Source organism: Corvus kubaryi, unplaced genomic scaffold (genome assembly GCF_017639235.1).
Source record: "Corvus kubaryi isolate FWS band 111438036 unplaced genomic scaffold, C.kubaryi_AGA036_p1.0 71, whole genome shotgun sequence".
In the NCBI taxonomy this organism is placed as follows: domain Eukaryota; kingdom Metazoa; phylum Chordata; class Aves; order Passeriformes; family Corvidae; genus Corvus; species Corvus kubaryi.
This window is the reverse complement of record NW_024582059.1, coordinates 3,676,676-3,695,081: the sequence shown is the minus strand read 5'-3', so window position 1 is coordinate 3,695,081 and position 18,406 is coordinate 3,676,676. Positions and strand designations below refer to the sequence as shown.

Here is an 18,406-nt window from a genome sequence, read left to right as displayed (position 1 = left end):
GTGCATCAGTTACTGTCCATAAAGTGTTCCAAGGTTCCTGAAGGAAATCTAGTACACCATGAGGATATTGCATGGCATTTTCTTTAATACTGAAAATGACAAATTAAGAGGAACCCTAGATTGCAGAGCTTTTAAAAAATCTTGTAAAACCAGACTTTTGCCAAAAATACACATATGCTTTAAATAAGTTTTACACTGCAAAGCCAAACTGCATATGCACACACCCATAACAATTGGAGATAGATCTATACAAAGTCATCTTTTTCACCCTGAATAAATCCATTGCTCAGACTGCCAAAGATATCTCTTGAAAATTAAACATCAGACCTATATAAACATAGGATTGACTTAGAAGTGATGAGAAATTACCATAAATATTTACTCAGTTTTATGTGCCTCCCAAGTGTGCAGCTTGAAGGTACATTTTTCCACATTTTCAGGATATGCAGTCACAAGCACTAGAAACATGCTACTTACAAAACAAAAGCTGTCTTTCCTACAAATTAATTTGGTTCTGCCAGTCAGAATTTTAAAAATACTTCAAATATGTTGAAATTCCTGCAAAATCCTAAAACTTAATAAAAGATCCTATGGGGTCAGGGTAAATATTTTGACACCCTAACATATTCACAGAAACAGAACTTTGCAAAGCATATCAACATGGACACTCGGTAAGGAAATATAGAGCGACAGGGAGTATCCAGAATATTTCAAGTCTGGAAAACGTTCAAGGGAAGTCGGTGGAAAGTGCTTCATGAAAGGAATCAATACACATGGAAAATCTAGGGTTACTGAACCCAAGCACTTTGCACTTTTGTCTTTACTGACCCCTCTGCCACCTTGTCTAACTCTGTAAGAGCCACAGTGGCCACTTTGTTACCCTTTTTGTTTGGGACAGACATACTGGGCCAATAAACCACTCAAAAAACAGTCTTGGCATGTTTTGTCTCCTTAACTTCTCTAAAAAGATTACAGTGACTAACACAAAACAGCTGGCTGGGAAAGATTATTATTCAAAAAGATTAATTGTCCAAAAGATTAATTAACTTGAACCCAGATTTCACTCCTTTCCATGTAACTTATGCAGGCAAATGACTGGAGTTCTGCGATGTCAGTGCACGTTGAGATACACTCATGGGCAAAGCATTGTTTATGGTTATCTCTTGTCTTGTCTGACATCGCACCATTGCCAGGATTGCCCTCCGAAACCTGCAAAGGGCAAGAAAGGGAAAACAGAAAGATCATTAGCAGGAGAACCAAATAGAAGGAAAAATTTGGTAAGATGGTCTTAACTATTACAATAGTTTTCAATTTTAGTAGAATGCACTTAATAAAAAACCATGTACTTGGAATTCAAAAGGACCTGGGTCTTTTCCACTTCCAGGTACAAGAATGTCTTTCATTTCTAATTTCATTTCTTCAACAGGGATTGCAGCAGCTTTTGTTTATCCCAGGAGACAGTACAGCCACAACAAAGATGAACTGAATGGGAAGAAACCCAGATGTTATTCCATCGACTCAGCAGGATCAGGTATGTTCACCTAGGCAGAGATCACAGGCTCTGCTTGAAGGTTGGTAGCAGAGACAGGAAGAATGCCTCTTTGCAAAACACAGTCCTCAGTCAGAGGCACTGGCTTGATTAGGGCATTTGTTATGCTTGCTCAAATCAGAATAGGCTTAACCTATTTACTTCCATGAAAAGGGTCAATCCATCCTAATCAGTCAGAATAAGATACATCCCAAATAAAAACCAAGAAAATCGACACAAGTTACACATCACTAAGATGCACACACTTTGGCCACAGTCATTAAAACCAGTTTACTACTGATGCAACCCAAATTCCATACTGAGAAAATGCAAATAGGACTTTCAAAAGCTATGTTAATGTCTCAAATACACGTATCCATTCTGTATGTTTTGATGATGATCAAAACAATTTATTTCAGGCTTTCCTGTCCAAAAAGTCATCTTGGTAAATTAACTGTGGTGTACCCTTTGGTCTTTGCTAATCAGCTTGCCATATTTTACAGGAGATCCTTCAATGTTCAGATGATATGCTAAAATCATGAAATGGACCGGTACTAAATTCGGAACACTTACTTTTTGTTTGCAATGACATAAATGCAGGGATTATAGAATGTGGAAGATTTTGCAAAGAGAGGAGCTATGATGGCCATTGCAGGAGAAATTTTCTTTGGGTCTCCAAAGGAAGACCACAAACACACAATGGAATATGGAGACCATGCAACCAAGAACATTAAAATCATCACAACAGACATCTGTAAAACAAGAGGAACAGACACATAACTAGTATTACCTCAGGATGAAGACCTCACAACAAAACCTCAAAGCACATGCACCTGGGTGAAAATAGAGCTATCCTGAATGAAATAATACATAAACAAGCATATCTGACACATTTTGACAGTTTACACTGAAATCTCACTTTGGGGATTTAATAGCACACCTCACTGCCATGTGTTTGGCATGGTGTCATTTCATTACATACAATATTCCTTCAAAGTCAGCACTACTCATTATGTTAAATCTGTCCATCGAGAGTTTAAATTACTGGAGAGGACTTCACACATGAATTATGACCGCCATAACAAGTCACTCTGGGATGCTCTTACAAACAATAAATATGAACAGAGACAAAAATTTAAGCCACATATTTAATTAGGCCTTAATAAAAATGTTTCATAAGGCTTAATTATGGTACCATTAAATAAAAGAAAGTAAATGTTCTAGGACATATAGTTAAGGAATCCAGAAGTGTCTTCTTGGTTTAATGAAGCATTATAGACATGTTCAAGTAGGATACAGAGGAGGTATCTGAGCAGTCATGTCTTCTCTGCCTGCCTGCCAGAGAGAACAACCTGGCCATGTTGGGGCTCACGCCCCAGGACATGCCATGCCACAGCCAGACCTGGACAGTGACAAACTGGGGGTAGTGAAAGTAGGAGAGGTATCAGCTGAGACAGACTTTTCTGGCTTCTGTCAGGGACATGAATCAGTGGTGGAAACTGGGATGGAAATCTCAAATGAATCAAGAGGACAAAACAAAGCACTGGAAAACCAACCAAAACTGCAGGGCTGCATACACACAGGATTCCCTAGTGCTGCTCACTACACCCCTAGTTAGTCTTTCAGATATGAACACAATGAGAAGAAGTAAACAGCTGCTTTGTATGAGCTGCTCTAGAGCGCAACCAACACACAAGCAGTGACTGTCACAGAGGATCCCTGTTTAAATGCAAACACAATACCAAACACAATATCAAAATGTAAGAAAGAACCCGTTCATTTAGAAGTTTGGTGCATAGAAAACTGAGAGGATGCTAATTTGCAAAAAGCAGTTCTAAAGAAGGATATTGTTTAACTCCAAAACATTACTTTTTTTCTCTCCTTTTTAATTGTAATTTAGGGTCTTCAACTGCAAAATAGAAAAAATGCGTTTTCTTAATAAACATGAGTCTAAATTTTTACCTGAATCCTCAGTTTCAAGTATTCTGAAAGTTCTTCACAAAAATAAGACACTCAAATTAGTCTTTTTAGGTAAAAATACTATTCTTCAGAACTTAGCAATGAGAAAGTTTTCCAAGGAATGCTGTTTTCACTGGTAAGTAATTCAAAAACATAGGTACATACTCTTCTGTCCAATTCTCTCTCACTTTTTCATCATGCCCAATCATAAATCACATCTTTACACAAAATCAAAGGAGCTGGTGAACTTCAAGATTTCTCAAGGACTTTTATACATTAAAAGAATGTCAACCTTCCAGGCAGGATATATCATTTCATGCCATAACTCACATTTGCTACTGCTTACATAAGAGATAAGCTCAACAGACCGAAAAGAACAAGGGATTGGAGCTGGAAATGCACTCTCGTTCCTAGGCCATGAGTTCAAATGAGACTTGACCAACGCATTTCAGATCAGACATAGCTGTGAACCAAGCACAAAGCCTAAGAACTCTGCAGACACAGAGTAAAAGCTCTCCTAGAGCACCTCAGAGGTGCATTTCTAGGTAATGACAGAGAAGAGAGGCAAGGAAAATTCACAGTGTTCCCAGCCTTCAAAGCAGCTGTTCGTCTGGGAAGAGTATCAGACCAAAATTAAACAATCTAGTGTGATAAGCCAAGAGTTTTCACCAAGGCTCAGTATCAGCTAATATTTAGTATGAAAGAAAAAGGGGAATGTAGGAAACCAAAATCCTTAAAAGGTTGCACTGTTCCTTTGCCATTAGGACTTTAACACAAAAGAACTTGCTTAAAACAAAACATGCACTCATTTACCTTCGTCACATCTACTTGGTCAGACCAATCTATGTTAATGCTCTCCAGGCAGTTACTGCTGGCACATTGTTTCATCGTCCGGGAAACATTGTAATAACAGTAAAACATGACTGTTAAGGGTACAACAAAATTAACAGCAATTACACTCATTGTGTAGGAAATAAAGGACCTGATAAGACAGAAAAACAAAACAGAGTAACTTACAAATAGCCATCCAGGAAAAGTTACCAAAGAATCTGGTATTTTGATTTGATTATGAGATTTTACAACAAGCTCTAAAATAATATGGAAAATTTTCCTTAGCTTTTTTTTTTTTATCAGAAACTACAAGTATTTCAGTTTTGAAGCATGGCTCAGTTCCTATGGGTTTTTTTCTAGACTTGCTCTATGTTATTTTTATTGTTTTAAATTATTTTTAAAAATTTTGCTACATACTTCAGAAAGAAGTTATGCTCATACGGTGGTGAATTAAACAATCTTAGACTTCTGTGAGCTAGCAAAGTTAAAAGAAAGCGTGAGGGGGAATCTTACGCATCATTTTTCCTCCAATTTACTGTGCACGTTGCTCCAGTGGGATCTGGAGCGTAGCTGGCCCAGCCTGCAACAGGCATGGAAGCCCAGAAGACTGCATTTATCCAAGCAGCAAGGATGAGAGCGGCATAGCTACGGGTGGTCATTCTTCTTCCTGCAGCCAAGCACAGACAGTCACAAACGGTTCTCATCTGCTGCTTCCTTCCAGTGACAAACTTGAGTGACAAACTTGAGTGACAAGTGGCTTCCAGCAAGCACATGATGGGTTAATAAAGACCCTTTCCAAGGCTTGCACTCCCAAACACTGTAGCACCCCTGTTTCATTCTGCTGACTGACATCTCAGTCCTTGCAGCCTTTAAAGCCACTTGAACACCATCAGCCATTCCAGCTCCCAGCAGACAGGCAATACCTGATCCCAACCCCACGCCAAAAGCTTATTATGCAACAGTGCATTCAAGTACATCCTTGGAAGATTGCAGGGGAGGAATTAACTGTTACAACACAGCTGTAACAGAGGAGAGAAAAACACCCAGGGTGGTGTTAACACAGCAACAGAGGCACACACCTGCTTGACACAGGTCAACACCTCACACAGCCAGAGGCTTTTTGTGTGCTTCTCTGTATGGATGTGACCCTCTAAAGACTGAAAATAGCCATGAAAACACAATTTATAAACAGAGTAACAGCCTAATGATTAAGTTTTCACTTTAATGAGCAGCATGCCAACTAGATAATTTACTAAACCAAGTACTGTGTGTTCAAGTTATGCCCAGTGCTGTAATTATGGAGTCATTCATGAGAAAACAATACAATCAAATCAGACTTCTATTCCTCCCAATAGGGACTGATTTTTGACCCTAAGTACAGTACCTATATTAGGCCTGCAGATGGTCAGGTAACGGTCAACTGCAACAACAGTCAGCAAACCAATACTTGCCATCCCAAAAAAGATATTTAAGGCAGCATAGATCTGAAATGAAAATAAACAAACAAGAAAATCATTTCCGAGAAATCTTCCAAATGTACAAGAACGAATCTGTGTACTGAATCAACAGAATTCAGCTGGAGCTGTCTTCCATAAGCAAGGTCCTGAAGGAACTAATTCAATGCAGGCAATTTGAAGCTGCCTCATTAAAAAGCAAACATTTCAAAAGCACATGCTTGCATGCACATTAGAAATCATAAAGACAATAGTCTCAAAATAAAAGAAACACTGTCCTTCAATAAGGAAATTTTGAAGTTCAGAGTTTGGAGGGGTTTATTTCATGTTTTCAATACATGAAATATTGGAAACCTGAAGAGGATTTGGTCTCACATTTAGCAAATGTGAGGTTCTGAATTATCACTCTCTCATCTCTTGTATAACTACACTTATTTCACAGCTATGGCCCGCTGCTTTACCTCCTCAGGCTCCATTTTTATGTGTGTCAGATCTTTTGCACAGAGTGACACATGCTGCAATCCCAGCATGCTCCAAATGCATCTGCCCCATCATCCCATGGGAAGCCTGACCATGAAGGATGACTGGGAGGGCTCTGTTACCACTGGCACCCCAGAAACACAGAGCACTGAGCCAGAGCACACAGCACAAGCAGTTATGCTAGAGCCACATGGCATTCAGCCATCTCAGATCACAGGATTCATTTGGTTTAGGTTGACATGAGTTGTGCTTCAAGTGGTTTTAACTCTCAAAGCCTTGGTAGTGAGATCTCACATCAAAATGAACACACCACAAGACGATCCAGATCCAAAGATGTTAGAAGTGAGGCTGACTGCCAAACCGTGTCTGAATTATGAGCTTGAAGTAACTGTCTACTGAGGCAAGTGATGTCAGATTGTGATAAGCATCCGTTATAGAAATGTCCAAAATGTTTGCCTTATGACACATTTTCAGTATATCGCTTCACATTACCACTCATTTTCCCAGGCACTTAAACCCAACAGTCTATCAATAATGTAAATTAAAATCACTGTACACAGTGAGCAAAGGCCACCATCTCTCTGCTATGGAAGTGTATGTTTTTCAGTCAGTCTATTCTTAAAAATAGACAGCTATTAAAATTAGGCTAAATCTTTAATGGAGACCAAGAGCTTTAGAGGCCTTTGCTTTGGATATCCTATTAGTTCCATCCAAAAAGGGCATGCAGTTGCCAAGCAGAACTCACCAAGATCTGTCAAGCTCATCATCAAATCAGCAGCCACAATCAAAGTCTTTAACTATCAGCTAAGTCATCAAATGTGCATGTGCTATGATAACCATCTTCATTTCAGGATTTGATTTTGTAAGCCTTCTTAAAGCTACTTTAAAAAGTCTAGTTGACAGATATAAGGTTACACTTCAATGTTTTCAGATTGTAAATATATGCTTAAAGCGAAATTCACATGAAATACTGTCTCCAGGTATTGCTGACATCACAGAACATCAGCTTCAGGTCCAAAGTCGAATTCTGCATCTCCTCTTTATCTCTTAAAATAACATGAGCTAGAGCCATTACTTATTTCTCAGTTTGCTTTTAAGTACTCAAAACATTCTCTTTAACTGAATTGCAATACCTGGCATCCAGTATATCCAAATTTCCAGCTTCCATGCAGGTCTGAGGCAGCAGACATGGGGTATCCAATGCCACTAACACCAATGTCAGTAAAAGCCAAGTTGATAATAATTGTGTTGGTTGCTGTCCGAAGCTCTTTGTACTTAACAAAGATGCCTAACACAACAATGTTACTGAAAATGCTTATCACTCCTGTAAAAACACAAAAAGGAAAACTTTACAAAAGATACCAGCCAGTAATACACAGGCAGAATAAATGCAGCCTATTGTAATATGTAAGTCCCAAAGCTTTATTTTCAGTCAAGTGCAATTTTGCAAAGAGGATAGACACCAGAAAAGGAGAAAAAAGCTTTTCCAATTAGGCAACTTTCACCTGGATTCAGTAAGTGCCAACACTGGAGCATTTGCCACACCTGGGACTTTCAATGCAATGACAACAAGCATAGCAGAAATTCAAATGCATCTAGGATTACACTTCAAACACTCCAGCCACCAAGTACAGTGCTGACCTCCATGGTAAAGAAGAATGCGAGCTGGTGACAGGCAACAGAACAGTGTTGGAAAAAAACTTATGCACCTGATCTAGCAGAAGGCCCCAGCCAATACCTGAGGGTTTCCATTCTGGGCCGATAGTTTCCACTGTTCATTCAGACAATAACCCTGGGCAAAAGGGATACAGAAACTTTGACTTTGATATCACTATTCTAAACAGACTTGGAAGTCCACATTCGGTATGACAGTCATTCACTCAAGCTCCTTACAGAATTATTCCTCAGATCTGTGATGACAAAAACTGTAGTGTTTCAATTCATAGATGAAACTTATAAAATATAAACAAAGCAAAACAAACAAAAAGCCAAACCAAAAATGTCTGCTCTCTGCTCATGAGGTCCCAAAGCTTTGCCAGCATCAGAGTTGTTTCAGGTTGCTGCAAATTGTATTTTCTAAGCCTTGTCAAGCAGTCTGGATGATTTGCACAGAAGCATGGCCTGCACCAGAGCCATCTCCTCCACGTGACAAGCTTTAGGGCTGTGTCACAGCCACGGGAAAAGTCCAGCTCTGCTCTGAACTTGCTCCTGCCTCACTAACCCATGTGTTTTCATCCTTTTTGGTCTGGCTTGACTCAGCATCTGAAATCTATTATCAGGCGACCCAAGTAATTGCCAGGACTCAAAGAGTTGGAACAAACTAAAGCTAAGATGTACACTCTCCTCCCTTCACATCCGATCCCTCTGAACTTTGCTTTGGACTTAAAGCTCCTCAAGATGCCCAGGACATTCTTCAGGACATTGTGCATCAGGAAGCTTTTTCTGATCCTGGTGTCCTCCTTATCCTTCTTTTCTCCAGCTATTTCCCTTTCCTAGCCAAATCCTACTACTCACTCTTGGAGTGAGTTTACATGGCATTCCTAAAAATAATTTTTTTTGTTGTGGTGGTGGTTTTATTTTCTTCAGACTCCAGCCTATTGTAGAGGTATCCAGAGCAAACTCACCTTCCAAACTTCTATTAACCCACTATTAACACAAACTATCAATAAACAGTTAGCTAGGTTAAAAACTCCACCTTGCACCTCAGCAGAGACGAGACTTACAGCCCTTATCAATATAAGGGAGAATTCAAATGTTCAAGCAAAGACAGACATTAAAAAAGTAACTTGCGAGTAATAAGAGGAATTTATAAGTTTTTCATAGATTCCTTAGTCTGGCACAGCTGCTACAGTATCACTGAACCAAATCCTAAACTTACAAACATTTGTATAGCCTGGGCACTTTAAACTACAAGTGGATAGTGGAATTTTTTTTGGTAAAAAAACATATTATCCATGGAAATGCCCCTCAGAATTTTTGGTTTGGCTTTTTGTTTGTTTTGCTTTGTTTATATAAATTTCACCTATGAATTGAAACACTACAGTTTTTGTCATCACAGATCTGAGGAACAGTTCTGTAAGGAGCTTGAGTGAATGACTGTCATACCGAATGTGGACTTCCAAAAGCAGAACCTTCTTCCTTCAGTCACCCTGATATCTTTTTTATTATACCTGGAACTCACATAAGGATTTTCACTGCAACATTTTATTAAACTGATCCATCTCCTACATTAAAGAAATTCTCTTATCATATTCAGTAATTTTAAAATCAAATGAGGCAAAATCATAATTAACCCTCGGCTATCTCACTTTTAACACTGCCAGGGATGTCTGTTCTCAGGTGCAGGTTTCCTGCTGGAGGTCCAACATCTTTTGGCCACACAGATGCCATCAGCTATCATATTCATATATTCACACATTTCAGGAATGACACTGATCCTATGTGCTCCTAAAATTATCAAAACCAAGGAGCTGAGGATATGATCTGAAATGAACACCATAGTAAAAAAACCATGTGCAGTGCCAGTTCTGTCAGCTCTCCTGTTGACAGATAGCATGTCATCTCTTGGAAGAGAGGGGGCAAAAGAGAATTACAAGTTTAATAATACAGGCTTCTTATGAGGCATGTTTTAACAGATATTACAGCTACCAAGAATGAAATCAGACATACAACAGGACTGTAAACTCATATCCTCAGGGTGAAGGAAAGATCCTTCTAGACGCACTTAAATTTAATAATTCAGAGTCCAGTCTTAAATTTAAGGGGGGGGGAGGGGAGGCAACAAAAAACAGGGAAGAAAAAGTGGAACCTATATTCATTAAAAATGTTAGTATCACTAAAATAAAGTAATAATAGAGCAAAAAAAAAGAATGTTTTGAAGAACAAAAGATAAGACAGAAGAGGGATTCCATCTTGAACAAATTGAGAAAAAAAGATGTAGAAACAAGAAATGCTCTTTTTTCTGTTTCTGAGCATCAGGTCAAGCAGATGAACAAAGTTTCTCCAGGCAGCAGTTAAGCAGTGGCCATTAAAAGGGCAACAAAGCTGGTTGAAGTGCTGGAGCACAAATCTTATGAGGAGTGGCTGAGGGAGCCGGGGTTGTTCAGCCTGGAGAAAATGAGGCTCAGGGGTGACCTTATTGTTCTCTACAACCACCTGAAAGGAGAGTGTAGCCAGGTGGGGGTCGGTCTCTTTTCCCAAGGAACAAGAGATAGGGTGAGAGGAAACGGTCTCAAGTTGCACCAGGAAAGAGTACTTCTGGGTATTAGGAAAAATTTCTTCACTGGAAGGGTTATCAAGCATTGGAACAGGCTGCCCAGGAAAGTGGATGAGTTGCCATCCCTTGGAATGTGCAGATATGGTGCTTAGGGACATAGCATAGAGTTGGACATGGCAATGTTGGGTAGTAGCATCAAAATAAAAAAAAAAAATCAGGTACATGTATAATATGGAATTTACCTTTCCAGCAAGCATTTTAAAATGATACCAGAGCATTTCACCACCATAAGCAGAAAGACATCCACGAGGCAGCATAGCTTGCTGCAGCCTGAGTACCCCTGTTGTCATCACAAAAATGAATACACTGACCAGTATAATGCTTAACAATTACTTCCTTCTCAGAAAACAAGAGAGAAACACTTAAACCTTTTGAAGAGTGGCATAATGATGAACACTGTACCCAGACTTCATTCTTATTCTTATACATCTGCTTATTAACAAGGCTTAAATCTTCCAGATGTGAAATTTGCTGCAGTAAGGCAAAGCAATCAATCATACTTTCAAATATTTTATGGACTTCATTGTCAAAAACATTTCTCATTAAGAAAGGAAAGATTTACTAGACTCCCCCAACTCTAATTAGAAATAAAAAATGAAAGAAAACTAAAACCACAAAGTAATACAACTTCTTTTTTTTTTTTTTTCCCCCAAGACATATAATTTCCATGCAAGATTAAGGAAGAAGAGCTGGGTTGATTCTGGCTAGTTCCATTGATACCCTATGATCACCAATGATAGCTTTGATCCCGAACACCAGCTGGTAAAAACTATCTGAAAATATCACCTTGTTACATACAACATAATCAATTTTAATAAAAATAAGAGGTATACCTAGGCTTGCAATACTTGACCACTATCTCTAAAGCTTCTTAAGAAGCTTACTGATCAGTGTAGCTGTTCTATTAATTTCTTTAAAGACCTTAAATAAATTATTGTCTTTGCATCCAAAAATACCCACTTTTCCAGAACAGCAACTTGATACTCACCACTTCAGACATATATGTTAAATAAACTGCGACCACCGGCGATACTATTTCATATAAATGTAAAATACATTAATATTTTAAAGTATTTTAAAATCTAACTACAACATGGAAAAAATTGTGGTACAGTCAATGAATAAAGACAAAACAGATTTGATTTTCCATAATAAAGGTATAAAAGGCCTGTTTTTAAACACAGTAGGTTTCAGTTTTGGTTAGGTGGATATTTCATTACTATGGCACTCAATGCTTCAGAAAAGCACTACTGAAGCACTTGTGGTTATACAATGAGGAAGTGTTTAAGGGAGAAAAAAAATAATTCTATAATCATTCAAGTTTAGGCAAAGACCACTGCAGTCACAGGGAACAAACACGAAGTGAAGCCTCACAGCGTGCTTTTCTAACACGTGTCATTGGTGAAAAATACAGCTGCAACTGGAATCTGCTCTTCTCTGATTAATGACCAGCTCCCTCCCTCTAAGTCACATTCCAACCCTTCCCCTTACATCCCCCTAACAGACACCCGCTCACATGCTCAGACTACACATATATTACTACAAACATGTAGCCCACGAGAAATCTGAAGATAGCTTCGAGCACATCACAGAAAAATGCAAGATGTGACAGCTATGACCTATTTTTATCTCTTCTGCAAGCTGGCAGAAATTAATTCTCACTCTCTTCTATAATTACACATCAGCAAAATGTATTTTTTGAGACACAACGCTGCCTTCAAATATAGAGCAGAAAACTTAGATGTTTCTGCACACTTCAGATGTTTCTGCACATTTCAGTCAGGCAGCTGATTGCTAACTTGCCAGTAAATATGGGGAAAAGCCATCAGACAGCTGTCTAATACAAAATGAAATACCAAAATACCATCACTGTTACTATACAAAATGAGCATTCAGATCTACAAGTTCTATTTTAAAAAGCTACGCAACAATTTGCCAATGCCCATACCTGCTGTTATTAAGTAAGCTGCAACTATGTTGTGCTCAGTCTGCGTGAAGGCTGAATGAGCTTCATTGTCACTTTCTGAGGAATTGGATGAGTCATTCCAATGCATTTTCGACAAAAGAGTGTCGTCTATCTTCTGCAATAATTCATCAAGAAGACGAAACTCTACAAAACCCTGTCAGGCAAATTCTTTCATTATTCAATAGACTCACTGAACAATTAAAAGAAGGGGGGTAGGGAGGAGTTCCCCCTGCCATTGACAGCTTCCAAGCATGATTTAATTGGACTAAAGTTGAAAGAAGTTTATGCAGTTTATGCAGGAGATTGTTAATTAAAACAAAGAGCAGCACAGAACTGAGTAAATTTTGAACAGTATGCTTAAACTTCATTCTTACTGCTAATGAGATTAACTGTCACATGCCCCCAAACTTTTTCCCCTCAAACCTCTTGTGCAATGCTCTGGAAACCTCAACAAAAGTTGACTCAGTTCAATCAATCATCAGCCTGGCTTGGAACTAATTCCCATCATCATGCAGAGTGCAAAAACCTGCAGTTCAACATGAATAGACAAATGTCAGCTTCCTTAAAAACAGGATACAGTTACTCTAAAGCCCATCCCTTCAAATCTTTACAGACCTACTTCTTCAAGATTCTTTGTTTGAGTTAAACTCTCCGATAGAGACACAAGAAAAACACATTCCAGTATTTTTCAAAGTGAAGCAGCATGACTTTCAGAAAGCTCAGTCGCTACATTTCTAAAACAGCCTGGTCTATAGAAAATGGCTGTTGAATATGCCTTAAAAGCCTGAACATCTTCCCTCTCCTAAACACAATACTTGTCAGCTTACTTCGGGCAAATTTTCCAAAGCATGTTGCTGGGCAGGAAATTACTGGGCATTTTTCAAAGACCTGAGCTGCAAAAGCTCATGTTTTCTTCCCTTCAGGGATGAGGTACCAGCACACCAAAGTACAGATCTTTTTAAAAACCCTGCATAAACATTAGCTGCAATAAGCCCTTGCCCAAAGAGTTTATACGCAGTATCAGAAAGCAGCTGCTTCCTCTCACTCCTGCTTCATACCGTTTTTGCCTTCAGTCAGTATTCATACTGGGTATAAAAGTGACAAGGATAAGCAGCAGTGGTTTTTCAGCTGTAAGTGGTTCATAGGTAGGTCAAGCAGGTCCCAGGCTAGGGCTGTGCCTTCTGAGCAGCAATAGGAGCGCAGTGACACAAAAATACAGTCATCCCATACAAAGTATACCTGAAGACCTCTCTCTTCTCTAGCCTGTGAAACACTCATAGAGCATTCCCTCCCACTCCTCAGCTCACCAAAACAGATATCCTGCATCTTTCACCCATTTGAATATAATGGTAAGAAAATTCTTATATAAAACTTGTGCAGTCACAATATTTAGTCATCATTACTACACACGATCTCGAGTCACAGTGCCACGAGCAAACGTTTTCTTTAATGCTCCACATCTACACTCACAGCTCTGGGTATTTGTATTATTACAGTATTTTTCCTGTCAGAAGAGGATTAGGCAGGAACAGGGTGGAAGGGTTCTGAAAGGAAAGATGACCTGTTTGGCAATGAAGCCACTTTCCTCGTGCAACACTGTCCTGCCCTGAAAGATAAAGGCATGGCAATAATTTGATATCTTTGCTTTCCTCCTCTGACACTTTGGCAAGATTTTCAAAAGCACCTCAGATATTGCACCTTCCAAAGACGTCAGAGCTTGCAATGCTGAATGTCTCAGAAAAGCAAACCATTACTATTTTTACTCAGATAGGATTCCAGATGTACAGTAGCAATTAACAAAAGAAATTTTATACTTGTTGATTAAAATGCAACTTTCCAGTATGTGCAGTCCCTCCTATGTACCACCACATTGTCTCTTCTTAAATTTGACTTATTTTACAGCAACTGGAATTGACAAAAAAAAAGGCAAAACTAAAGGCAGACATCATCAAAATATTTTTTTTCTGCAACACTGTAGTTCATAAAATAAAGCCAAAAAGATAAAACAAGAAATTAAACATTGAAGTATACAAATAGTCCAGGAAGATGGAACCACAGCTTCTAAGCCAGATAAAATACGTCTTACCACATTGCTTATTAATACTGGTATAAGAATATAAAATCCAAAACCTCAGGCTGTTTTTCTCCTCCAATAACACAGTATTACTGGTGTCAGAGGGGCACTTTATAAAGCCAGGTGATGCTTTTCCTTCCCACTTGTCCCAGATCAGTAGCAAAATGCAACTTCTATTGAAACCCATTCTTCAGTTCGCATGTATCTCTGTATGTATGTGGGGCAATGCAAGCTGCTTTCAGTTATGTCTAAAATATATACCAATGCACGAATGATGTGGGTACAGAAATGTACCTTTTGCATTAAAAATAAATAAAAAACCCAAAACCACCCCCAAATCTCTTCCTTTCCTATTTCCAGCAGTAACCCCGCTACAAACCCACGGCAAACCCAAACCCCTCCCACGTTTATTACGGCCCCCACCGCTGGAGGGCTCTCTAAGGCAAAACGTCCCTTTAATCTTTTCCCAAACGGAGGCTTGGGAATGGTTCGAACCCCAGGGAAAACAAATTAATAATTTACCTCTTTCTCCTCGTTCACAGAGACTTTTACTACATTTAAACTGTTGCTTAGAAAAGTTTCGCTCTATAGAGATTTTCAGCTGACAGAAGAAAAAGCCCTGAAAAATGTGTGACTCTACAAAGATTTTTACTTGCCTTACATCACACAATAGCTATGCTTTTTTTTTTTAATAAACAATACTTTTTCTTGCCAAGACAATGTTTTACACAACTGCAAATTACTTTGCACCAGTACGTGTGTGATGGTCCAGCATTTCTTCAGGCAAACACGCACATCTACGAATCAGTGCCAGAGAAAATCCTTCCTGTTCTACATCTGCCAGTGCTGCAGACTTACATTAGAATATCCCAATTATTTTCCACACTTCATCAAATTTCTCTGACAAAGTAACACAGAAAATCTATTAACTATATTAAGTACATTGAGCCATCCTATCCCAGCAACTGCAGAAAACACAAGGAAAATAAACAACTCTGCAAGGAATGCAGGGGCACTACAGCCATTCTCAAAAGGTAACAAGTTAAGCTTTATAATACACCTCCACATATTACCCCCTGTTTAATGAGGATTTAGATCCCAAATAGAAAAAAATATAAACCCAAAATTTTGCTGTGGCATGGGCAAAAGGCTCCAGGTCTTCTAAATACTTGTAAGCAACCTGATCCTAGTGATGTACCAGGTGTCAGTTTCAAAATCAGCTGGAAGTCAGAGCCCACACCCGGGCCAAACACTGCCACGGTAATGGAGGAGGACACAGGTAGATGACACCAGTACCACTGTGCACTGTGGGGCGCTCTGAAGCCTACCTGAGCTTCAGAGGAATATTCTAGGACAGCAACGCCCCTTGTGCTGCTGGAGCAGGTAGCAGGTGAGAAGCGATTTACATGGTCCAGCTATTTGCTCCAAAGGCTGCCAGTAAGGGGAATACAGGGAACACCAAACTGTCATCAAGAGTCTACACTAACCCCTTACCCCCACTCCCCTCACTGCAGACAGCACTGTGACCTTTCTTCCCTAGGCACTACAACTACTTGAAATTTGCCATTTCTGCCAACATACCTATTTCTGTCATGGTACCTGTGAGCCCCTTTCCTATTCTCTGCAGCAGCAGCACAGAGTATCTGTAATTACACACATAAATAAAACTGCAACATTTCACTTACTAGGATCGGGAGCACCATGACAGACTCACAGATAGAATTTGAATTAAAAGTTCAAGACTGAGAGAAAGATGTCATATAAAATTAGAAAACATCTTAGCTCATTACAGCATTACACTGCAGACAAGACATCTTAAGTTTTTTTGAGGCTGAGTTTTCATCTATAACAGTCAGCACCTTACTTATATTAAGAGGGCAGGGTCACACCATTGCACAGAGAAAACAAGGCAGAACAGGGACTGAATGTGCCTTGCAAATATCACCCTTCCCCAGAATGAAGGAAAAAAACCACATTATCGTATGGCAAACACATCCAGACAGTTTCCTCATGTTCTTCCATCCTAAGAATATCCTACAATCTCCGTGGAGATCTAAGACTACAAATTTTCTCTGGATATCTGCATAAAATCCATCCAGCACTGTTTGTATGCATAGGCCATGCCATAATGCTCCTCGCGCATTTCTCCACTGGGACTGAAATCCCTTCCCTACAGCCAAGAGGCCGATCTTTCCTCCAGAGCTGCAATGGACATTGCTGTTTAGGTCCTCTGCACACAGAGGTCAAAGCCCTTGCTTTGGCCAGGCAGTGCCTTAGGCTGACTCACTGCTCCATCTGCTGAGAGACTCAGCACACACATCTGCTCCTGGGCTGCCAGGCGGCACTGCCTGCAGCCAAACGCCGCCTGTCACACCATGCAACTTCCAGGTCATGGCAGGAGCCTCCTGACACCCTGGTGAAAAGCATGTCCCTAAAAAATAGCGAACAGCAGCAGGAATTTGAGTGTAACAGTGAGGACTGTGTCATGTTAGCCTTCCAAAGACAGAACAATAAGGAAAGAAGATCCAAGCCAGCTGCCCACTACTGAAACATCAGTGAAGAAACACAGCACAGCAGAGGATCCAGCCGCAAACATGACAGAAGCACTGACATTGCAGCTGCACTTGGGTCATGCTGTTCAGCTGCAATGTGGAATGCACAAAATGCAATTACTTGCACAGAATTTAGGTAAAAGGCAATTTTAAGTCAAAGCCCTGAGGCACTATGGCCTAGCAACACATAGCAAAACAAGCCTAATCATTCTCAGAGTTCTGAATTTAACTGACCTGGTTAAAGCTAGGCCTGTAGCAATATCAGGAAAAAACTGGAATCCCTCACTTCCTGAATGTACTGGGGTTAACAGTAGACTCAGCTTCTTCTCACAAAAGCAGACCTAGCAGAAATTCAGTGTTCTGTGTTTTGTTTTCTTAAGCTGAAGAACATTTTTATCTGTTATCCCATGCAGCATCTATTCACATTAAAGTAAATTCTTAAACTTTTGTTTTCCTCTCTTTCAAGTTTTGTTTCAGAGATTATTAAAAGTAATGGTCACATTGGTTAAGACATCCAGTAACAGTCCAATCCTGGTACTGAAAAATTACCTGTTGCCTTTTGTTAAGCAGAAGACTAACATAATTAATCAGTTACTACATTCATCAATTAGTGTTAACAGTGCAATCAGTTCTGAAAGGAACTTGTTTCACCTTGAACAAGATGTTCAAAATACTTGCACATACGTTATTCTACACATCCCTTTTCAAAAGTGCTTGGTAGAAGAGTCTGTGAACAGATTCTGGCTCCAGCTGAAATTCAGGGATGTTCTAGTTTTCACCTATTTTATTTCCAAAGCTCCAGAGTACAGAGGCACCCTGGTCTCCTCCATCCTTAGGAAGGCACAGTCACTATCTTTTCAACAACCCTCATTATGCACCCATTTAAAGAGACCAAATACTCATGCAGACTTTTTCATGCCTTTCTAAGCAACACATAAACTGAAAGCATTGTGTGCAGAGGAGCCCTATGATGGGCTATTTAATCTAACCCTACACAAGCCCAGAGCACCACAGAGGTACAGTACCGACATCAAAACCTCAAGAGGAACAGGCTAAGGGGGGATGCAGGGCCAGTTAAAAACCCTTAGCATTTTAATATCAGTGTAATTAGATACCATTAGATGACTGACGTATAGTATTAACCTTGTCTTGTTCATTAGACAGCAGCTTCAAAGAAGACTGTGTCTTAATGCCTTCGGCTTTCATTAATATTTATATAGAAAAATTAACAAAATATACTTTGCTGTCTTTTCTTCTGTACATTACTATGCATTTAAAAGAAATTA

General features: G+C 39.4%; 1 protein-coding gene across 1 annotated transcript; it reads right to left on the bottom strand.

Annotated features, from left to right (window-relative positions):
• Window positions 1-65: 65 nt before the first annotated feature.
• On the bottom strand, window positions 66-18,333 carry RRH (retinal pigment epithelium-derived rhodopsin homolog). The gene is made up of 7 exons (XM_042049933.1): window positions 12,477-18,333; window positions 7,386-7,576; window positions 5,703-5,802; window positions 4,832-4,985; window positions 4,301-4,469; window positions 2,102-2,280; window positions 66-1,209 (listed from the first exon to the last, which is right to left on the bottom strand). The coding sequence occupies exons 1-7, from the start codon at window positions 12,580-12,582 to the stop codon at window positions 1,080-1,082; spliced, it is 1,029 nt and encodes a 342-aa protein (XP_041905867.1). The 5' UTR covers window positions 12,583-18,333; the 3' UTR covers window positions 66-1,079.
• Between the last annotated feature and the right edge of the window lie 73 nt (window positions 18,334-18,406).

What these genes read in the sequence shown, in the direction of transcription:
- RRH (XM_042049933.1), bottom strand. Translation starts at nt 12,582, where the DNA reads ATGCATTGGAATGACTCATCCAATTCCTCAGAAAGTGACAATGAAGCT. An exon ending in TTGGATATACTGGATGCCAG is followed by an intron (nt 5,803 to 7,385) that starts GTATTGCAATTC and finishes TTTTCATTTCAG; the next exon opens with ATCTATGCTGCCTTAAATAT. An exon ending in AATTGGAGGAAAAATGATGC is followed by an intron (nt 4,470 to 4,831) that starts GTAAGATTCCCC and finishes CTGTCTTATCAG; the next exon opens with GTCCTTTATTTCCTACACAA.